Source organism: Aplysia californica, unplaced genomic scaffold (assembly GCF_000002075.1).
Source record: "Aplysia californica isolate F4 #8 unplaced genomic scaffold, AplCal3.0 scaffold00068, whole genome shotgun sequence".
In the NCBI taxonomy this organism is placed as follows: domain Eukaryota; kingdom Metazoa; phylum Mollusca; class Gastropoda; order Aplysiida; family Aplysiidae; genus Aplysia; species Aplysia californica.
This window is the reverse complement of record NW_004797338.1, coordinates 348102-371076: the sequence shown is the minus strand read 5'-3', so window position 1 is coordinate 371076 and position 22975 is coordinate 348102. Positions and strand designations below refer to the sequence as shown.

At 39.0% G+C, this 22975-nt stretch overlaps 2 protein-coding genes across 7 annotated transcripts in view; one reads left to right on the top strand and one right to left on the bottom strand.

Moving 5' to 3' along the window:
• LOC101859084 (polyribonucleotide nucleotidyltransferase) overlaps window positions 1-3677 on the bottom strand; it is a 17465-nt gene extending 13788 nt beyond the window's left edge. The window contains exon 1 of one of the 6 annotated variants that reach the window (XM_005093709.3): window positions 3580-3677. The gene's annotated coding sequence lies outside the window, so the exon portion shown is untranslated. Of the gene's footprint in view, window positions 1-3488 lie in introns of all 6 variants that reach the window. The other 5 variants (XM_005093705.3, XM_005093707.3, XM_035968575.1 and 2 more) reach the window with 5 other exon arrangements.
• A 2071-nt stretch (window positions 3678-5748) lies between these two features.
• LOC101858844 (synaptojanin-2-binding protein) lies at window positions 5749-21703 on the top strand. Its single transcript, XM_005093703.3, has 4 exons — window positions 5749-6094; window positions 13096-13232; window positions 14249-14362; window positions 16793-21703. Exons 1-4 carry the CDS (start codon window positions 6025-6027, stop codon window positions 16901-16903), a joined length of 432 nt encoding a protein of 143 aa, XP_005093760.1. The 5' UTR covers window positions 5749-6024; the 3' UTR covers window positions 16904-21703.
• The last annotated feature ends 1272 nt before the right edge of the window (window positions 21704-22975 follow it).

Genomic DNA, 22975 nt, shown 5'->3' with positions numbered 1-22975 from the left:
CTCTCTCTCTCTCTGATTTCTCTTATTGACACTCAACAACAACGTGGGTGCAGACGTGAGCAAATTTCAATTTTGGTTCTCCCACCGCCACTGGATACACCACAATCGTATTCAGACATTTTAAACATTCTCCTAGTAAGAACTCCTGACATCAGGAGCTTCGTTAAACTGGCCGGTTTCCTCCAGTATTTTTGTAAAGTCCAGTTGCATGCACATCTGCGTACGGTCTCTTAACACCAAATCTTAGCGCAGGTAGGGCGTACGGTCCCCAGGGCTTGAATTAGGTGTTCAGGAGGGCAGGCAAAAATTGCCTCGGTGGGGGCTAAAAATCAGAGGGCACCGAGGCAATTTTCTACGACACCAAGGCAAAAATTATAGGTGATCATTTTGTTGATTTAAGTTGGTAATACTGGATCGTGCATCACAACGTTTATATAAATAACAATACAATTTATTCTTGCTCTCAACAAAAGTACAGAGTTATCGCAAAATTTGTAAAATCATGAATGAAAACTAAGTAAATCACTAGATTATCAGAATATTGAAAATATGTTGGCACACACAATATAGAAAAGGCTATTGTTAGGGGACCGTACGACCCCATAGTGTTTGGCGCTGAGGACCGTACGTCCTACCTGCGCTAAGGCATGTGTTACGAGACCGCAAGCAGATATGTATGCATCTAGACTTTTCAAAAATACTGGAGGAAAACGGCCAGTTTAACGAAGCTCCTGACGTAAGGAGTTATTACTAGGAGAATGTTTAAAATATCTGAATACGATTGTTAGTTATCCAGTGGCCGTGGGTGAGCCAGAATTTGATATTTGCTCACGTCTGCACCCACGTTGTTGTTATGTGTCAATAAAAGAAATCAAAGAGAGGGAGGGGGAGAGAGAGAGACAGGGAGAGAGAGAGACAGGGAGAGAGAGAGAGAGGGACAGAGAGAGAGGGGGAGGGAGGGAAAGAGAGAGAGGGGGAGGGTGAGAGAGAGAGAGAGAGAGAGAGAGAGAGAGAGACAGAGAGAGAGAGAGAGAGAGAGAGAGAGAGAGAGAGAGAGAGAGAGAGAGAGAGAGAGAGAGAGAGAGAGAGAGGAGTGGAAAGAGTTGGCGAAGGCAGAGCCGCGTTAACTAAGTGCGGGGCCCTAGGCTGTCCATGAGCTGCGGGGCCGGGGCCCCTCGACGTTGATGCTACTTCTGTAAAACATGATTAGATGTAGGCCTACTGGTATCCACCGATAATGTGGATTAAGACGACGACAGACACATTCATAGATCTATTTCTGTTACAAAGTATGAAGCAGTCGAAACCTATCAGCAGCAGCCACAACAACAGCAACAGCGGTAGCATCAACATCCTTCTCATCAACATCAACAACAACTGTAAAATAAACAGCAATACAAACAACAAACAACAATTCAACAAGAGGACAATTTTTTTTTTTTTGCATGCGCGGGGCCCCTGAGGCGCGGGGCCCTAGGCTACAGCCTCACCAGCCTTACGAAGGGAATGTGGGGGCGAACGATGATTATATATGCTATTTGTTTGAGAAGAGATCATCAATTATGTAACGCCTTGCGTAGAATATGAGTTAAGAGTACAAATTAAATTCATAGTATACCAACTTACGCCTATAGTGCGGTCAACTTATTGTGAAATATCTCCTTAACCATCGAACATAGATCTAGATTCTCTAGATCTAGATTCTCCAACTTTTGCACAGTGACTTTTTATATAGGAAGAGGCTAGCCGTACTTAATGACGGCTAGACTGGCAGTCTAGCCGTACTTAAGTACGGCTAGACTCAGTCTAGCCGTACTTATTCTTAATATGATGGCTAGACTGACCATTTAACAAAAAAAATAGGCCTACTGAATTGTAAATATACTTTTTTAGTGTGCAGTACCTAAAGTATTTGTATTTGAGACGAAACCAGGTGCCTAAATGACAGTGCATGTTATGTATTTTAAACCTCCTGTTTTTTAATGTTAATAGGGCCTAAGATAAGTACGGGTAGACAGCCAGGCTAGCCGTACTTAAGGACGGCTAGACTGTCAGGCTAGCCGTACTTAATATTGATGGCTAAATTGTAAATGAAATTTTTAGTTTGCAATGCCTAAAGTATTTGTATTTCAGACAAAACAAAAAGGTGCCTTACTGACTTGCATGTATTTGAACCTGAATAATTACTAGATCTAGATCTAATGAGACCTGTGTACTTAACAGGCTTGAGTCGATAGGGCCAAAAACCTAGATCTAAGTACGGCTAGACTTGCAGTCTAGCCGTACTTAAGTACGGCTAGCCACTTCGTTTTATATATCAATTTGTCTTACGAAGTGATTATTCGGACTCGAGTCCGAATATGAAAAAATGTTATTCAGACTCTGATTCTTGTCCAGCATGACATCACTTCCGACTTCCTGTGACTCGTGACTCCGGCTTCCTGTCCTGCCTCACTCGTGACTCGCCTCAGGCTGGGTAGAGACCGGGATTACTTCGGGCAAAAAGGCGTTTTGTGCAGGAGCCGAGTTGTTATCTTATGATGAATTTGAGGCCGGCTTGAAAAGTTATAGCGCTTCTAATAAATGTTTATTTGTTAAGAGATCATCAGAAGCAATTAAAGATGGCTCGTTAGCGTGTGTCGGGGTCGGATGGGCGGCCTGCACACGTGTGGCTGTGTGCGTGTCAGGGATGGGGGGGCACTATCGGTCCGGGCGTTGAACGTCGCATACGCGTCAGTCTTTTTCCCCCTGGCAACTGATCATTATTACAATAATAAGCTAATCCTGGCGTAGATCTACGTAATGAATTGTGCGCTGGTCTATGGAATCAAAAGTTGCCGTATGCTCAGCTGGCTCTACACAGCAACACAACTTTTTCTTGGTAAACAATCGAGATGACACAGGCTTTTGTGTGTATTTGAACGAATTGGTCTTTTTTTTTTACACAGCTCATAATATGCAGGTGCCAGGTGGTCTGCTAATCTTCAATTTTACCTTTTTCTACAACAAAGAAAGTGGGAAACATGGGGGTGGGGTGGGGGGGGGGCGTATCAATGAGGCGGCGGGAATTGATCGGCAGAAAAGGCGTGGGGGAAACTAAAAAATGGCGGAAAATTGGAAGCACTGAACGTTAGATATCTATAGAACGAAGACACTTCCTTTTTTCCGGACCCGAGTCCGAATAACGACGGCCTTTGTCTTAACAGGTGAATATTTTTTTCAAACTCCTGTACTGTATTCTAGAAAATTCATTAATTTTTAAGTACTAGATTCTTCTAGTACTAGATCTAGATTCTAGATCTAGATCTAGATCTAATAAAAAATCCCAGTCGATTGTCTCTACGAATTTAAAAATTTTACAGCTCCGGCAATATCGCTTTTAAAAGCAAAAGTCTGTCATTTTTTTCCAATCACAATAGCATGCTTATTGAAGTTATTGAACGTATCTAGGGCAACATGGTCCACGGACTAAACCTTTAGAAACGTACCTATAACATAGACAGTGAAGAGAATTAAACGAATATTTAATCATAACAGTTTATAATATTATGCCAACAGCCAACAGCGAAAGAAAATTACGGTAGATCTAACTTGAATTCGTCTTCGTCTTCACACTTCGCTCGGAAAATATAATAGACTCTTCTGGTTGAAAAGATCAGAATCTCTCTACGTTAAAGTTACAATGATTGTATAACCAGTTTGCTATACTCACGATGAATTTGCGCAGGGGGTATCTTACATTGTTCCTGGAATTGAATGCAATCTACTTGTCGGCTTGTCGGAGTTTTGGTTCACTCACTGTTGCTTTTTTCACCACCACATATTTACACTAAAATTGTGTTTTGAATACTTTAAAACTATACAAGTTAAAAGAACGAATTCATGCTTTCTCTAGAGCCGAGAAATATAGAATATCTAATCATTTTGAATCCTTGCCAATGGGTTTTTGCTCGAACGTTGTTATAGATCTAATGTCAGGGGATCTGTATCAATGTTTAGGCTGTGTATAACTTCCCCACCCTGCAATAAAAAAAACCCCACGTAGATTCTAGGCCTATAATATATATTATGTTATAAATTAAGCACCAAACATATATTGTCCTTCTATCCTAGCTATTAATTAAAAATGTTTGGCACATGTCGAGGTGGGGGTACGTGTTAATGATATGCAAAATTACGTGTGAGTCAAGTAGGAAATGTATGTGTTAAAAAAGGACGCGTAGGCCTACTGTTTAATTGTTGCTTGTCAGTTTGGTGTAAGCCTATCTGTTTTCATTTTTTCTCTCTCTTTCTTGTTGTCTCTCACTTCCTTGTTGTTCTCTCTCTCTCTCTCTCTCTCTCTCTCTCTCTCTCTCTCTCTCTCTCTCTCTCTCTCGCTCTCTCTTTCTCTCTCTCTGTCTCTCTCTGTCTCAACCATAGGAGACCCCCTTTTAAACAGTGTACGTCTATGCTCTCAACGGACAGGCAATTAAACACACACATGCACACACACACAATATGCGTGTGTGTGTGTGTGTGTGTGTGTGTGTGTGTGTGTGTGTGTGTGTGTGTGTGTGTGTCGTGTGTGTGCGAGAGAGAGAGAGAGGGGGGGGGGGGAAGAGAGAGAGATCGAGATCACGAAGAGAGTGAGAGTAGAGATATATCGACGAATAAGAGCAGAGTAGAGCAGAGAGAGAGAGAGAGAGAGAGAGAGAGAAAGAGAGAGAGAGAGAGAGAGAGAGAGAGAGAGAGAGAGAGAGAGAGAGAGAGAGAGAGATATCAGATCAGAGAGAGTCGAAGAGAATTTTAAGAGATCGGATATTGAGTGCTCCCTGAGAGTTGACTGCTGGGTTAATTTGCGAGTAGGCCTAGGCCTAAGGCTAAAAAGATGTTCCTAAAAAGAAAAAAGAAGATTTAAAAAATCGGGTAAAAAACATCTAAACATTCTAAATAGTTTTTAGGTCTTACACTGCGTGTCGTAGGCCCTAAGTGTAGTCTGATAGATTAGATCTAAAAGGTAATACCAAAAGATAAAAAAAACACACACTTTGCATACCTGCCATACAAGATTGAAATTACAACGAATAAAATTGTAGAAACATTTAGCCTATTATACCCTAAGATAAAGAAACAACACTAAATTTCTGAATTTTGATTTCAAAGATTTGTTTATTATGTTTAGTTTAGTCAATGATAATACATAACAAGATGGGCCACTCAGCCAAAAAAGTGTCCGCAGGAAGTATGCTCTTTGCTTCAGATGGCGCTGCAGTCTGTTGTGAAGCTCTCTTTCGTTTTTCCAGAAGAAGAATAGGAATAGCACCTCCTTGCGTGCGCAGATCGACTGCTGTTCATCAGCAGTTCGGGTACGTTCAGTGCGGAGTTTTAGTTTTTTTTATATTTTAATGACCTCTCGCCTTTCATTCTAAAGTCAAATTAAACAAAGAAAACCATCACCCTTTCCTCCGGAAGAGGTTTTTTGTCAGCGTAACCATTTTAAAAAAGCGTTCTTCCGAAATTTATCCCAAAACTTGCTAGTTTCACTTTGATTTTTTAAAACTCAAGTAGGGTAACTCTGTTCGCAAAGAGTGCGCTTTTGTGAAGAGGGCGCCACCAAATTTGGAGGACACTTTTTTAATTGGCTCAAAGAGAGAAGTGGCCCATCTTGTTATGTACTATCATTGGTTTAGTTTAGGGCCTAATAAATCATGTGATTTCTATTTTCATACCGGAAAACACATCTTCGTTTCTACGTCATTTGTTTTGTGACGTCATGGGACAACGCCACAAATTTCATTGTTCCTAACCCTGAAAGACATTTTTGTCCCTTGTTTTATACCTTTAAAAGCCCTTAAAACATTTGTTCAAGGCCACAAAACGCCGGTTTCCCCACCGGTGGTTGAGGTGAGAACATTTTAGTCTATTCAGCCTTCAAATTTGGGAATAGCCACCTCGTAGCATCTGTCAACAGTAAAATAGCAACGTTTATGCTGTGGCAGTGACCGGGCTTGTTCTTGTGGTTGGAGAAAAGGTAGTCAACCAACAATGCCGACGACACTCAACATGACGGATGGAATGCCCATCTCCGAAATAACGTTGCATCGTGGTGAAACAGGTATTTCAAAAACCTCTAATGCTCTTGCAGTTGCTGCTGAGCTTATTCACTCAGATTTGTGAGGAGTGGTTGATTTGATGTCTTTTCTATTATTGTTTGTTAAAGTTTTGCCCTTGCTTTCCATCTGAAATTCAACCTTCAGTTTCAAAATAAATCCAGATCTAATCTAGAATCTAGATATCTAGATAGTGGTGGTCTTCATAGTTGTTTTGAAAAGACAGATCATGTTTGATTAGGTAGCGTCAATTGCCACCGAGTGACGCGGTGGCAATTGACAAAAATTGACTTTTTGTCAATTGCCACCGAGTGAAGCGGTGTCAAGTCTGAAAACAACACTCTTTAGCATTGTACATAATGTGTGTCTAATGGGTCAATTTGTTCTCAATAATTTCATTGGACGAGCATCTAGTCTAGAGCTACGGTCAACTTGGCGTTTTTTCAATGAGACGTAGGCCTAGATCTAGGATTCTAGGCTAGCCTTGATTTAGGCTAGCCTTAGCCTGTACTACACTTTGATGTAGAACAAACACAGGCAATTCTAGAAGTAGAAGGTCACAAACGCACACATACTCAAGCAGAAATTCACGTTATATCGCGGGGAACATAAATCGGGGGACGGGGGTCAGGAAAAGAAACACACACACACACACACACACACACAGAGGGACAGAGAGGCGAACGCACAACACCGAGCACTCGAGCACAATAAGCTTGATCTACCCACCAACGCAAAAGAGCTCCAATTTACTCGGTGGCAATTGACAAAAAGTCAATTTTTGTCAATTGCCACTGCGTCTCTCTCTCTCTCTGTCTCTCTCTTCTCATTTTATACCCCTGCTTTCGCCATCCCCACCCCCTCCCCCACTCACACACACCAGTGTAAACATTATAATATATAATGTGAAAGAGCTGAAATATGGTAGTAGTGTCAAGAAACAATATTAAAATCATAATAATGTATGATGATGGATGTTACTGAGATTAACTCACTTGCGACTGGGCCCTTTCACCAGTCACAAGCGTTGAAGACTGGCGTTTTTGGGGGTATTTCAATAAATCACCACAACTCTCAGAATTACCCTATTGTAATCATTTTTTGACACAGTAAAGTAACATTCAAGCTTAATCTAATACAAAAAACTAAAATTGTCTAAGTGTAATACTTAAATTTGTATGATTTTTTAAAAATTGGCATGAATTTGATTTTCCGAAAAATTTCCAGAGACGTGACAAGTAGAATGAAATTCACTGCAACAACAAAAATAAAAGTTCAAAATGTTCTGGTTTGATTTGTATACATGTGCGAGTGTTTGGTGAAAATATAAAAGCTGGTCTGTGCATTGATTCAGACCCATACACTGAATTACATGAGACAGATGTACGGCACGACGTTGTGATTTCGTTGCGCGAAAAACAACACCGGTACTAGTGCTAGATCTAGCCCTAGAACTACGACTCAGGCCGTGTTTGGGTACATATCCAGGTTCCTAACTATTAGACATATCATATTCTGAGAAACTAGAACTAGTAAAACGTACAGAAGTATAGAAAACGGCGAAATTCTGTGATTCTTGTTCATGCGACTTCTTCGACCGTTACTACGACGCGACTGTCGGATTACTATCAGCTGTATAGAAAAAAACAAAGCGCGAGTTCCGGTCTGTTCAACCCAAGTTGGGGTCACTGTCCTTCACCTTCAATAACTTAAAAACTACCGGCCTCAGAGATACGAAACGAAGTCTAAGTAGCTCAGGCTTGGCCAAACAAGGGTACGAGGGGGGTCTCACGATCCGTGCGTGATTTGTAGAGCGAAAAAAAAATTCCAAAGTTGGTCACGCAGGGCTTGTGAGACCCGTCGCGAGCGTCGCGGCGGGGGTCACGCAACTGTTGTGTGACCCGTCTGAAGTGAGTTAACTTAATAGAATCTTACTTGATCGGCGCAGAAAAAGAAACACTACTAGAGTCTCTATGCTAGAAAACAAACTGAAAGTGAGAAGCAATAAACAGCTGGTCCTGGCCTCCAGTAGGCTACTTTAAGCAAAGACTTTTACTTTCTACACACCCACACACAATATCGAAATGCACTCGACCTGTAATAAGAACTGTCCTGCATGAAGACAAAAAGTCAATTGATACTGTACCGTTGACGTTGTCCCATGCAGATCAAGTCTACAATCTGATAGTGATACTATAGCACACAGCAGTTTTCCATCATTATGTAATCAGACATTCTTCAGCGTACTTCTCTGTTCTCAGAACACTGTTGTAACAAAGTGGGGAAGTGTGTCAAATGCTAATTATAGAACTTGGTGTCTAGCTGGGGTGACGGTGGAAAAGGGGAGGGAAGGGAGGGGGTAGGCCTATTGTTTTCGGCCCAGACTGACAGCCGAATGCCTAACGGTCTTCGTTATAATTCTCCTTATATATCTTCACTAGATGATTCCTCTTTTCGCCGGCTAGACTCATATGGGCCAGGTAAGTTATTAGTGGGGAGAAAGCGATGAATAAATACCAAACAGGAACTATAGGCGGCTAAAAATTTAATAAACAAAAAAGAATAGTGCCATGCTGACAATAAATGTTCTGATGATATTTAGAGAAAGGCTGAATGATAAATACATGTACTGCTGATAAAGTAATTCATGTGTGTCTGTGCTGCTCAAGACAGTCTCATTCTTAATTTTGTAAACAGCACAGAGGCCAATTTGACAATCAAGGGATACTCTATTCGCTCTGAGGGCAGTAGATGGATTTGCCCAGGGGACTGACGTCATCGCTAAGCCTGCTGTGTTTGGTTTGCCCTTGTACAAAGTTCCACGGCGTGACAGATGAGAGACGATTTAAAGTTACGAGCCAGCGCGATAAACAAACGTGATGGAATAGGCTCTGTCGCGAAAAAAAACAAGCAGTGAATCCCACTTGTCTATTTGAGCGCCGTCAAATCAGCGCGGTGCTTTTTGAATGTTGATACATGTTTGTTTCGATTTACTTAAAACTGAATGAAAATCATCATCAGCAATAAATATCTTGTCAACAGTCCAGCTGACAAAAATTTGACCGGCACCGCCGGTCTTGCCCAGTTAACAAACCGCCCCTGACCCCTGCATTTCATAATAATTTGATGTTTTGGCAATTAGGATTGATTTTTACTTGAAAACAATTGATTTGCAAGGGTTTTAGTGGCCATACGTGTGTTCTACAGCAAAAATTATAGCCCTCAAATCAATGCATCTGTGTGTGCGTGCATAAGTAAAAGTTTACCAATATTTAAATCAGTATCGATATCCAGTAGTCTTTGCTTGTGTGATTTAGTGCAAGATCTCAGTATCTGTTGTTAGAATATTGGAGCCTATACCTTATAGTATGATGAGATATGATTATTATATATATAATATAGAGGCCTAGGCCTACCTACTATTTTGTTAGCAGATCTAGTATATATTTTTACGGGCTTTGGCCTGTGGGGGGTGTGAGTGGATGTGAGGTAGTGATCTGAGTCGAGGAATGTCAATTCGTGGATTATATTTTATGGTTTTATCATATTAGGATTTACTGCTGGAATCTGGATTCTAGGTTTCTGAATTTGGTATTGTTTTACGCAGTGGCTACGTTCATGGTGCCGCTACGTTCACGGCGCTGTGAATGTAGTCTGCAGGCTACGTTCACGGCGCCCTGAACATAGTTGGCAGGCTACGTTCAGGGCGCCCTGAATGCAGTTTGCAGACGCTGTTGCATTTGCCGGTTTTAGTCAGTGACGTATTTTGGCCTGCTTCAAGTGTTCCATCCCATGAGATGAAGGAAAACGAAGCAGTGATCCTTGACCAATCTACCATTCGTCATTTTCATTTAACCTACACTGACAGAGATAGAGAGAGAGAAAGAGAGAGGGAGCAGGGCTCCCCTTTTAAGGCCAACTTAAGAGGTTCCTTCACACTTTGGTTTACTATTTTAAGGGGTATTTAAACCCTTGTTTTTGGAAACTTAAAGGGTAAAAGTCAATTTCTCTTAATTTTATAGTAAGATTTTTTGCTTGCAAATGTTTAACTCGCACGCACATTCACACAGACACACATAGAGTGACCATGACTATGATTGAATACTAACGATTTTAATTAACTTAAGAAATAAATGAGTTGTATTCGGAAATATGTCATCTATATTTGGGTCAATCACAGAGGTTTGCTAGGTGCTCGCTGTAGCTTCATATCTTTCCTTGTGCTTGTTCGTTTTCATTAGGCCTAGATCTAGAATCTATACTATGGTTTCAGTTTTCACCCTGATTTCACAACATTCTTTAGAAATTAAATAGAATTATAAGCCAAGTCATAAAAATATTGATGTATTTATTTGAACTATAGGGCCCATTACACCAGATCTTTTTGCATAATGTGCAGTGATTATGTTCATGGCGCCCTGAATCATCCACCATTGGCACAGAGGCACGACTGGAACGCTACGGTTGTTCAAACTCACTTAAAGTGAATGTGAAGGAGGAAACAGTACAGGAATACTTGCGTGAAAAATAATGCAGCGGTGGTCTGAATGCAATGGAGTTTAGATCTACAGAGGGTGAAGGCGAGCACAGCAAAACAGCCTTGGTCGACAAGCCCTCGTTCGTGAGCACGACTTAGATCTTCTTCCTGTGTGCGGACCCGGCAATGCTCGACAATTTGAAAATAAAAGTTGTTCGAAGAAGGGGGGGGGGGGTGCCAAGGCGGGGAAGAGGTGAAAAAAGAAGAAGCAAAAGGGAAAAGGGTAGGAGGTGAAGCAAGCAAGTTCATTCTTAAATTGCAAACTACATTACATTCAGGGCGCCATGAACTGCGTGCATAATAACACATCATGTCTTGTGAGGTTTTTTTAATCGAGGGGGAGATTAGGGATCATAGTTTGATATTTTGCACTATGAAGTTGAGATTTTTTTTTTAAATCATTGATTTGTGATGGTTAGTTATATAAAAATTTGTTGGTTTGGTCTCTATTAGTAGCTTGCTGCATCTGTGTTAGGGAGTTTATAAAAATTTGCCCTTGTTTTTAGTGAGTGTGTAGAATATCAACTTCTAGTACCCTACCTTTACAGTCTTTGATTTTGAGAAACATCAGAAGATCACCCAGTAAATATAACGAAGGTTACCTTTAGGATCTATACTGGTGTAGTAAATAGATGGTCTTAGGATGTTGCTTTATAGGCCATCTAGAAATATATTAGACCTGTTGGGATAAATATTGTTTGGGGTCAAAGTCCACCAAATCCTTTTAAAATGATTTGTCCTCCTTGCCTAAAATCCACCTTTTTTTTTTTTCTTCATTTGGCATCTCTGTAAAATTGATTGAACTAATGAGAACAAATTATTTTGTATTATTTTTCTCCCTTTGCTATCTGCAAATTAATTTGGGAAAATTTATAATAAAAATAAAAGTAAATCACCACACTTTGCAATGTGGTAACATTGATGAACAAAATTTGGAATTTTTTTTTGGGCTCAGACATGTGAATATGATTCTCTTAAAAGAGGGAATTTGGCCCATGGAATGGGAATTTGGTATCACATTTTCTCAGCTCAGGATTTTTTATATCATACAGTACATGTATCACAATTTTTTTTTTGTTGTCTGTTTGATGGATCTTAAACTCATGAAATCTCACTAGAACAGCAGTCTCCAGCTAAGATCCCAGTGCTTGGGAACAAGGAAAATGTGGGATTTTAGGCGAATAGGATCTTACCCAACCCGCTTAATCGAGAATCCACAGTGAATCATGTTAAGGCCCCCAATCTTTGAATGGTCCACCCTTTCTCTAAAATTTACTGACGTGACCCTTAGGTGGGTTTCTATGACTTTATGGCGAGCACCATGTAAATCAGTCACAGTGTTAAGAGCATCAAAATGTTCACTTTTATCTAATTGTTAGTCTTAAGACATGCGTCAATCCTGCTACTCCTCTCCTTTGCCTTTTCAAAATTAATAGCTTTCCATCTTTGCCCAAATTCCATTGTGTTGTGACTTCACCAATTTAAATTCAGTCTGTCTTGCAAATTTGAGTGTTGAGACAACTATTGCAATGGTCAGGGAAACAAAAGCACCAAAGAGTTCTCAGTTTGATAGTTTGATATGCTCTTGTCTGATGTGGACATCTCTAGGCCCTACCCATTCAGCGCATAATGTAAGTTCAAACAGAGAGCTTATGCGAGTTTTATGTTTGGGGGGGGGGGGGGGGGAGGGGAGCATTGACGAGTTAACACCTCGGTGTAATCCGGTCTGTATTAACTCTACCTTTTCATGGAGATTTACACGGAGATGTGATACAGGAGAGTGGATGCTCTTTGATACAATGGGCAGTGTAATGATCGTACATTTTCTCTGTATGGTTGATCAGCTGTGCCCATGTGGGTTTTTGTTTCTTAAATTGTGAAGTGAAATTCGGGATCTTAGGCGAATATCGTCCTTCAGAGCGGGATCTTACCTTAGGGGGTACTTGAGCGGACCAGATTTGTAAGTGGTGGGATATTACTTATTAGGCGGAGACTGCTGTATATGAGTATCAAGAATAATTACACTTTTATGCTGTTAAGTTTAATATCTTTTAAAACATTCATGGTAAAGCTTTGGCATGAAAAAAAGACCTGGGTTTTAATAAGGATGTGTAAAGACTGACCAGGCCTTTTTCTTGAGTGAAATTGTCTTATTTTTAAAAATGAGTTCTCATGTGTGAATGTTGTTAATGTAAGTTACAATACAAAGGCCCTATTTCTACTTGTCATCACTGTTGCTAGGGAATTATTAAAGCAGTTTATGTCTAATGGTGGCATCAACACATCTTTGGGATAAGCTAGAGGTTGTAAAAGAATTTTCTCTGAGCCAGGTTGTTATTGCTGTCTTGGGCTTGGAGGCCGTACTCGTTGTTCGTACTGTTTTGAAGTAAAGTGTTGCTCTGCTGTATCAAGAGACAAAGAAAACAACAATATTTACCCTCACAATATATGATTTATGATTTGTTTCAGGTTTGGGCTTTAATATTCGTGGAGGAACAGACATCCCACACTTCAAGGAAGACTCTGGTATATTTGTAACTAAGCTCAAAGAAGCCGGTGCTGCTTTCAGAGACAAGCGCTTGAAGGAGGGAGACAAGATCCTTGAGGCAATTGAACTCAGTTTTAATTGAGAATTGTCTCTACAATAAGTCACTTTTTGTTGCTATTCTTGTGTGGTCTTGTTTGTATCTCAGGTACCAAAGCTGTCAATAGAAACATGTTGACTTTGGGACAAATTTTGTAAATTCAAATTTAGAGCTACAAAGTTAGGTGTAGGTAAAGCTGTAGAAAATAATTGGCTGTGGCGGAGCAAAAAAAGAGGAAAGGCCTCTCAGTTGAAGAAAAATGGCTGATCCTAGTAGAGGTTGATTTAAAAAATAGGTATCAAAAACCCAATTCTGTATGTTTTTATGACTGAACTCAACGTACATGTTGTCATTGCATAGGAGGTATAATTCATGTAAAATTTTAACCCAATTGTCCCTTGATATAGCCTAAAACTTGGACATACCCCCCGGAGGGGTAGGACTGACTAAAGTGTCTTTAGGCCATTCCCACAGGGGGGGGGGACATTTCTTGATCTAAAGGACTGTAGAATTGTAAATGGGCTGATCCAACAATGTCATGCTCATAACTGTGCCTGAACTGCAACAGGGAACTGCTGCTTTTTCTTTCCTAATCCTTACTATCGTCATTTTTCCTTTACTTCTTTTGTATGTTTGTCACACTCTTGTGACCCGCTATTTCTGGGGTGCCTTGATAGTCGAAGCAGACTTTGTGCTGTTGAAGCTAAAGAGGTGAGCAGAGTAAGTCTGATTCCCTGTAAGGACTTCTCTCTTGACACCCACCCCTTGGCGCTCATATGACTTTATGCAGTTGCGAGCGCCGTAAAACCTCTACTAAAACAATAAAATTTGGACATACAGTAGTGAAATTTGTATGTAACAAAAAGATTTCCATGACTTGCCAATTTTGCTATATGTGCACTAGACTGTTCCTTTACTTTTGCACACTGACCTTCTTACTTAGACAGTAGGCTACATGTCTGCTTCCTAGGGTAAATTTGGATTTCATTTCCAAATATTCGTGATTATTAATTCAGCTTTGGTGTTTGTATTTACAGGTTAATGGCCACAATATCCAGTCTGTGACTCACAATGAAGCCGTCCAGATTTTCATCACAGCTGGAGAAACAGTGACAATGAAAGTGCAACACGGAGCCGAAGCGTTTGTTTTGGTGAGCTTATGAGAATAGATACAAATATTAAGTACACGTTTGTTTTAATGATGAGGCATCTAGTGAACGTTTAATGAGTTAGACAGCATATATGACTGCTGATGGATTTGATCGGTAGGCTGTTGAACATAATACACTTTACACTACGAGTGACCTACAAGAGGCACTCAGCTATCTTGTGGGACCAATTGGAGGTTTGAAAGGTTCCATCAGTTTGGAACTCTCTTCCCCAACCATTGAGACATACAACATCTGAGTCTAAATTTAAAAATATCTTTTACTCCTTATCTCAGAAGAGGGTAAACCCACTACACAGGGGCCCTTTTTTGGTCCTAAATCTAAAAAATGACAAAAAACGTCATTAAATCGAAACCTAGCTAACCTACTTTGATAGAGTTCTTCATCTAATGAATGAGCTTCCGGTAAAAGAGACTTAATTGCCGAAAAGTAAATTGATATCAAAGTCGTTGTAAAGGAATGTGCCTGAGCCACTGTCAGCGGCTCACCGGCACAGCAGTTCCGACCATGAGCCGCTGGGAGCGGTTTGCCGAAGATAATGAGTTAAAGACACATTTAATGACATCATTTTTATATCAGTAGATTCATGTTCGTACAATGTTATGAAATGACTATGTATCCATTTATGTATTTTGCTAATTGCATTGTGTATATTATTTTATTATGTATTTGTATGTACTCATTTCGTAACGATGTGGAAGAGTGCGCGTGTGATAAGCAAGTCGATGTGTGTGTGTGTGTGTTTCGCATGCATGTGTGTGCACGTGCGTGCGTGTAATGTGTGCGTGAGTGTGTGTGTGTGCGCGTGTGTGTGAATATTGTTCGTACATGCATTTATGTAAAGCGCCTAGAGCTGTGTTCACACAGGAGTGGGCGCTATAGAATTGATCTACATTATGTTATTATTAGTAGAATACATGCTGTTTATGGGTGGGGGAAACAAATGTGGTCTTTAGGACCAAACATCTGGCAAGCTTAGTCAAAACAGGCCCTTCAATGTTCTATGTGCATTATTGGGCAAACAATCAGTCATGTGACTCTAGGTTGCCTTTTAGCGACGTGTGTTTTTATACAGTATGCACTTCGTCAGTACAATGGTTCTTCAGTTTTCAAAGTTGTGCAATTGCAATGGCTGTGCCGTGTGTGATAAGACGTGCAGTGGCAAGGAGCTGGATATCCAGAACAATGAGGGAATGTTATAATCCCATTAAAAAGATAATTTTCGAATAGGTATCATATATTTCAAAGTTCCGTTCATTTTACTTTTAAAATTATGCATGTATAAGTTTATAAGCATATCACCCATAATTTTACTTAATTTTTTACATTTTCTAAGATCTATGAAAAAAAATATTCTTGAAATCACCTCCATACTGCAGGTGGTCAGATGGTTGCCATCAACAGATTTGGATGAACAGCTATAACCCTTAAGAGAAAAACCTGACTTATGAAATAACAATATTTTATTTTCCTAGCTGTAGAGTGTACTGTAATTTATAGAATGGTTTATTTCAGAGATGACTTTTTTTTCATCAGACTTTGATGTTTTATCCTGGTACACTTAAACTCTTTTCTGGCATGTACACTCTTTTCGTTCATGCACCGTGTAACCCCACCTATTTCCTAAACAATTTACTGTTGAATATGCCACACTCGGAAACAAGTTTTTTTTCAGGTTGAAATATTGCTCCCTGTTATTTCCATAGCTATGACTTTGTACTTCTTCTATTTGAATCTTGGACCAAAATATTTATTACCTAACGATCATTCTGTATAAAGGGTAGCCTATGAAAATGAAGCAAACATCATGTCAGAGAGCCACCTGACTTTTCCTGTAGAGTGACCTGATAGTAGAGTCAAGGCAGAAAATTGCCCAGCTTTCTGACTGAAGATTTGTAGTGGAAAGAGCAGGTCAGTTAGGGTAGAGAATCATTCAAGCAATGCCCATTTAGTGACTCACAGTTCACAGAAGTTCAGAATAACTGCAACAACAAAGGAATAATAAAGAGGATTGAACTGCCACTCATAAGTGGATAGGTGGAGCAAGGGTTTTTACACTGTTATGGAGCAATAGAGGTATCTCTAATTTACCCCGTCCCCTAGCACAAAGTGTTTTGCACAGTTATTGTAGAGCTTGAGAGCATTTGGATTAGTCCCTTAGCAAGAATTGGGTGTCTTTCATCAATTTTAGCAGCCTTTCACTGGAACTAAGATGAATAAAGTCATCCATGTGGGAGTGTTGTCAGAGAAGGTTAGATGAAAGAAAAGTTGGGCAAGAGTGGGCCATTATGTCTTCTTTCTTTGGAATTAAACTTGCTTTCTGGAGTGGCATATTCATTAAAAATCACCTTAGAATGGTTTATGTATTATCAAGCTTGTGTTCAGGGAAGGCTGTCTTTTCCATCTCCACAGAAAAAACTGGAAGACCGGAAAAAGTTTGGAAGCGGTATGATCGTGTTCTTACTACTTCTGGGAGTTGCAGCCGCTGCAGGAGTTGGCTTCATTGCTATGAAGAACAAATGAGTTTGGTTCTTATGCCTGACAATAACGCTGAAGATATCTATTCTTTTCTACTCAATTCATTCAAAAGAAAGCAGAAGTCTGTGGGTTGAATATTCTTTGAAAAATAATCTACTTTATTATTTTATAGCCTTATATTTTGTCGAATACATTTTACTTTTAGCAAATACAAAGACAATAATGCTTAGACTTTTAACCTTTTTGTGTAGCTGTTTGAACTCGTCCCAAAAATGTTTTTGTTGTTTTGTCTATCAAGTTTTTCTTCTCTACATCATATTGCTCTTTGGTGGAGTGTGCACAATAACATTTCGTCCTGATGTTTGTAGGGCTTTCAATAGTTTTCTCTTTTTTTTTTGGAAGGGATGGAGTAATTTTTATTGGGGCCATGATATATGAGTAGAACAGTATAAAATTCAGTGACCCATACTTTCCTTTTTTGGCATGGCATCCAAGATACTGCTTTAACTGAAGAATGCTGATACATTTTAAAACAAGGTCAACAGTTCTCAGTTTGTTTGGATTTGGATTATTTAGAGGTCTAGGAAACATTATAAAAGATGAAATGAAGAATTTCTCCTTTGATTCCTCCACACTTTTTTGTCTTGGATCACCTGATGCAACCGAGTTGGTTATATGATCATCAGTAGTTGTAAACAATGCTGTGTTTGCTGGAACTACATGGAGATCTAGCAAGTTATTGTTGAGTCATTTAGAGTGTATACAGCAGATTGTCAAAATGGTGAAACTGAAATACAATGTCATCATATCTTAATCTAGAGTGCTTACAATGATTTCTCGTTTCGTTGTTTCATCGACATCTTTTGTTTCTGTTCTTTCAAAATTTGAGGATGAAACTTAGATATTTACATGATCCGCCAACATGTTCAAATTAGTCCTTCAGGGTTTTTGTTTGGTTTTTCATTTATAAAGTTTTATTTGATTTTGATATTCTTTATTCAGCACTGATTTTTAACGTTCATTTTAACACCTTTTGATGACAATTGTGTATTTCTTTCTTTTACTTTGTGCTGATTGTTGATGTCTGTTTCTTCTGTCAGTCAGTTTTCTTTACATGGAGAGGACTAATAATGCTGTCTGCTTTCACTTCTTTATTTTTTTGGACTTTCATAGTTGTTAATGAAATTAAAGGTATGCTTTGAGAGGTTTTTATTCTTTGTCTTAACTGGTGTCAAAAAGCAAAATGTTGTTCTAGTCTCATTATCTTATACCATGGTTGGTCTTTTAGATTATTTATAATAAATACCAATCAGTTAAGTGCAAGGGTATTGTATGTAATTTTTGCATATCTCTTTTCTCATTTCCAATTTTATGCTAGTTGGCATGAGCTTCAAGTTGACTGACTGTTCTTATTTATTGGTAAAAATCACACATTTTTTGTTTACAGTGTTCGTCTACAGTGCAGGGGCAGTATTAAGTTTACAATTCTATGTCTTACATGTATATAAGGTTTGAAAGTTTTGTTATAATAAAGCAAGTATACCAGGGGTAGTGCCCATAGTTTTAACTTTTGTCTAAGAGTATGCCTGACTTTCTGCGATTTGCAATTCACCGAACCAGTACCATCTTTATTGTGGCTTAAATTGCTTGGAATATAGACTTATGAAAGAAGTTGTCCTACCTCTCTAGGCTTTACAGTTTTTTCATTTCATCTATAATAACCGTCCTTGTCGTCAGCTCAGTGCTAGGAGTAGGTGCTTAATCTACTCTTTTTTTCTTAGATCTGATCAAATTATGAGAGTTTCTTCCTAGTTAGTAGAGGGGAACCAGGGACCACTGGCATGGGAGGGAGCATCAACAATTGGTTGAGGACGCTCATGTTGTGAATTTTTTTTTATTTTTTAAGTGCACTTCTTAACTGTTCTCAGCGATAGGTCTCGTTTCTCTAAACTGTTCTGTTAAGCAGTATGTCTTTGCGTGTCTCATCTTCATATCTTGTGATACTGATTGTTCTCAGTCAATAGTTCTGACACAGCTGCAGTGGTTCACGACAAATGGAATAAAATGCGAAAGCATTTTGTTCTAACTGAAGGGGTTATGAATAGTAAAAGCCTATTGTATCTCTTGAAATTTATAGCAATATTTTTGGTAGAGTTATTATCATGGACTCCTGATAAGATAATGTCATGTCTTACTCTTAGTATATTTTTATGCACTGGAGTAAAAACAAAGAAACAACACATATATATATATATGTATATATATTTTTAAGGAATTGAAACACTTTAGCTGTTCATAGTTCATGAGACTACATATCCAAAGTGCAAATAGTGGAAGACGTTGTGCCAATATTTCAGAACTGTCTTCTACATTGATACGTTTGCACATGTTTTCGTTTTTGATGTTGGCACAAGGGAAATTTTATAAACAGTGCATAATTTTCAAAATGATGAAGGTGTTGTTTACCGGTATTCTTAACAAGGTGTTTTGCTCTCAATCAATGTGAACTATATACATAAATTTGTTTTCATTTGTATCAAACATGTTGGTTTCATGCTGTAGAACTTGCATATATATATTCTCCCACTTTTCTGGTAATGCTAGGGCATAAAGCACTCTTTGCATGAGGTATATGTTGGTAGGAAATGAGGCATGGTACTTATATTTTTTCATTGACTTACTTGGATTTGCTTGGTTTTAGTTGCACTGGACAGGATTGCAGTAGAGGCCTTTATTAGAAAATTTAAGTGGATTTAATGTCAGTATAATCCCTGAATATGCCTACAGTGCAATATTTATAGTACTAATAGTTGCATTAACTGTGTGTCTGTGATCTTTTTGTTATGGCACACCTGCCCATCACTCCCATGACCAAAAGGGGAAGTTTTCCTCTGATTCCTCTCTAATGATTGGAGTTTCCGGAGAAAAAAATTAGAGTGTCCAAAATGCCAGTAGATCATGATTGCGTTTAAAACTGAACGTGGAAATGTGGCAAATTATTGTGTTTTCAAATACACGCAAATAAAAATAGTATTTTCAAGTCATTTATGATAAGTTGCGCAAATATTGCAAATAACTGTTATTTTCACGTAATTTACGATAAGCTGTGTACGATCAACAGAAACAGGAATTCATGACCAAAATTGGATTTTATGCACATTCTATCAGGATTCTCTGTTGGGCTAAGTACACAATCAGAGGGCTCTGACATTGATTTGTTGGAGGGCATGGCAGGTCTGTTATGGGCAACAAGATTTATTGATTATCAAGTCTCTTGTATACAAGTTTTCTTCTGAGTCTCCAGGGATAAAAGAATTTTTTTGATTGTCATAAATATTGTTTTCATTCATATGTTTCTGTTCCTGTGTATATGTCTTGTACAAATGTGAAGTTTTGTGTAAGTCTATGATGTATTTGGATCTCATGTGTTGTGGAGCAGGGACGTCTGTTGTTTGTGTTGTTGTTACCTGTGTACATAGACTGCTACATTCTTTATATGTGTATTTTTTGGTGTGATTTGTGTTTTTAATAATACTTGTATCTGTTTTTATTTTAAGTTGTGAAATATCCTTATTTGTTTGTGCTTTAACAAAAGATACATATAATAATCTCTCGTATTTTATGTTTTGTGGATATAATATCCTGATAAGATATTACCTGTGGCAGCACCAGTTTGAATAAGGAGAGTTTCTTCTTTGCTTCTATCTTCACGTGATCACGTGACGCTTTCATAGCAGACAGATCTAGTTTTCTCCATGCCATCGTGCTCAAATGCATAATAAATGCAGTTTCTCTGTGGGTGTTTCGAATTTTGTTCACAATTGTGAGTGCAATAGCTAGCTGTCTCATTCTGTAAGAGCAGTGTTGTTCACTGAACTGACAATAGTGTCACACAGAACACAGTGCATGTGTGGTCATTGGTTACCTACCTCCCTAGGGTTTCAAGAAAGTCAGCATAAATATATGGATCTGTAAAAAAGATATATGCAGATCTTTTTCTTTTAACCGTCTCTAGGTTTCAGTAGTTTTGTCCTCTGAAACTGTTTCTCCTTTCTTTTCTATCCCCCTTTTCAATATATACATGATGTATCACAAAGAGATGACATTTTATTTGTGCATAATATAGTCTATTATGTAAGCAGATTGTACCCACGTACTTTTGACTAAGAAGATGAAGTAAGAACGAGGAGAAATTCTTAACATTAAAACTACTATGGGTGTAGATATCATTGTGGGGTCCTCTTGAAAGGATATTCTGGTACCTGTATCCTTAGTTAGCCTTAGTACCGGGTAGTTGTAGTACTGTACCACAAGAGCAGCCCAGGAAGGATAAAGTATTTTCAGGGGTTTTTTTTAATGGCATTATACAAATCAGCCGCTGTTACTATTGGAATTAAAAGTATCTGTTATATTGATGCCTCCAGGATTTATGAGCAGTGGTTAATTTTAATTTTTTGGGTGGCCACTTCAAATGTTCAGTTTTCCTCTTTCAGTTCAGGTTCTTTTTTTTCTTTTGTTTGTATTTATCTTTTTATTGGCGGCAGTTGGTATCCTGATGACTTTCTCCACTCCTCAGTTTACTCGTATAATTGAAGTCCGTCACCACTTTTATATATAAAGAACACCTTGTAAATGTGTACCTTTTGATTTTATGATGACTGAAAGTGTGTGTTTGTTATCTCCATGTTATATTATATATCACGTGTATGTATGTGCGTGTGTGTGCATAAACTTGGTACTGATACTTGTTGTGTGGTTTATCAATGCGTGCCTGTGTCATTTTTAACTGTCAAGCATTGAAATAAAAGGAGTAGAAGCCTGTTACTTTGCTGAGAACACCAAGTACAGATGTAGTTTCTCCTAGTATTTTTGATGCAATCACAAACTTGCACTTCATACATACTGGTTTATATTTTGATTCCAGTGGGGAAACATTATATTTGTTTTATTATTTGAAATATAGATCGAACCTGCTCAAATGACCACCTGTTCAAAGAAAGTCACCTGTACAATTGGCCATTTCCCATCTCCCTCTTCATTTTATTTTTCTGTGGACTGTTGTGGCATTCATATTAATGCGTGGTCCTCCCAACTCTGTTGTATAGTGTTGAGACCTGGACAGTGTACCCAAGCCATGTGTCAAGAAGCTTAATTAATCTTTTCTATATAAAATGCCTCAGAAGACTTCTTACTGTCAAATGGCAGGATAAAATACCAGACACCAAATTTCTCAAAAGGGCAAATGCCCACAGTCTTGTTTTCTAATACATGTATTTTCTTAGCTCAAAAGGGCTCAGCTTGGCTGCGTTGGCCATGTAGCCTACTAAGAATTTCAGAATTCCAAAAGCAGCATTCTGTTTTGAACTGTCCTCATGATAGCAAATGGTTGGCGCACCCAAAAAGCACCACAAAGACACTCACAAAATGTCTCTGAAGGACTTCAGCATAAATCCCTTGACATGGGAGAATCTAGCTCCTGACATTGACATAACCAGTTAGAGAGTGGCAGTCACAGTGGGCAGCAAGTCTTGATGAATTTAATTTAATAAAGAATGCTGAAAGGGAAACCAAGAGCAAAGCCTGCAAGCTGCTCACATTCACACGCCACATGTTTAGGAGCTTTTGAATGCTCAAAGTGTGGCAAACTTTTTCTGTCGGATTTTGTCTCATCAGTCGCAGCAGAAGCCACATGTCATCTTAACCTTTAATTAATTAATTCTTCTATTTCCCTTAAGAAATACAGTCGAACCTGCCTTAACGGAAACCTGTATAAAACGGAAACCTGTCTTAACGGAATCTCCCCGCTCCCCCCTTGATATATTCCTCTTTAATTGCCTGTATAAAACGGAACCCTGTCCAACGCGGAATCACCATCCAGTGCCAGATCTGCAACAGACATCGGCGATCATGATTTTCCATTCATTCCTTTGCTCGGATGCTCTCAGAAAAGCTACGTTTCCCTGATCTTTCCCTGTTACCCATTTGTTTAGGTTCCCTAAGTATGTTGTTCTGGGCCTACCCCTGCCTCGCTTGCCCTCAATTTTGCCAGTGAGAGCTAGATGTTCAAGACCCTTATGTCTATTCAGGTGTCCCAAAAACTGCATTTGTCGTTTCCTG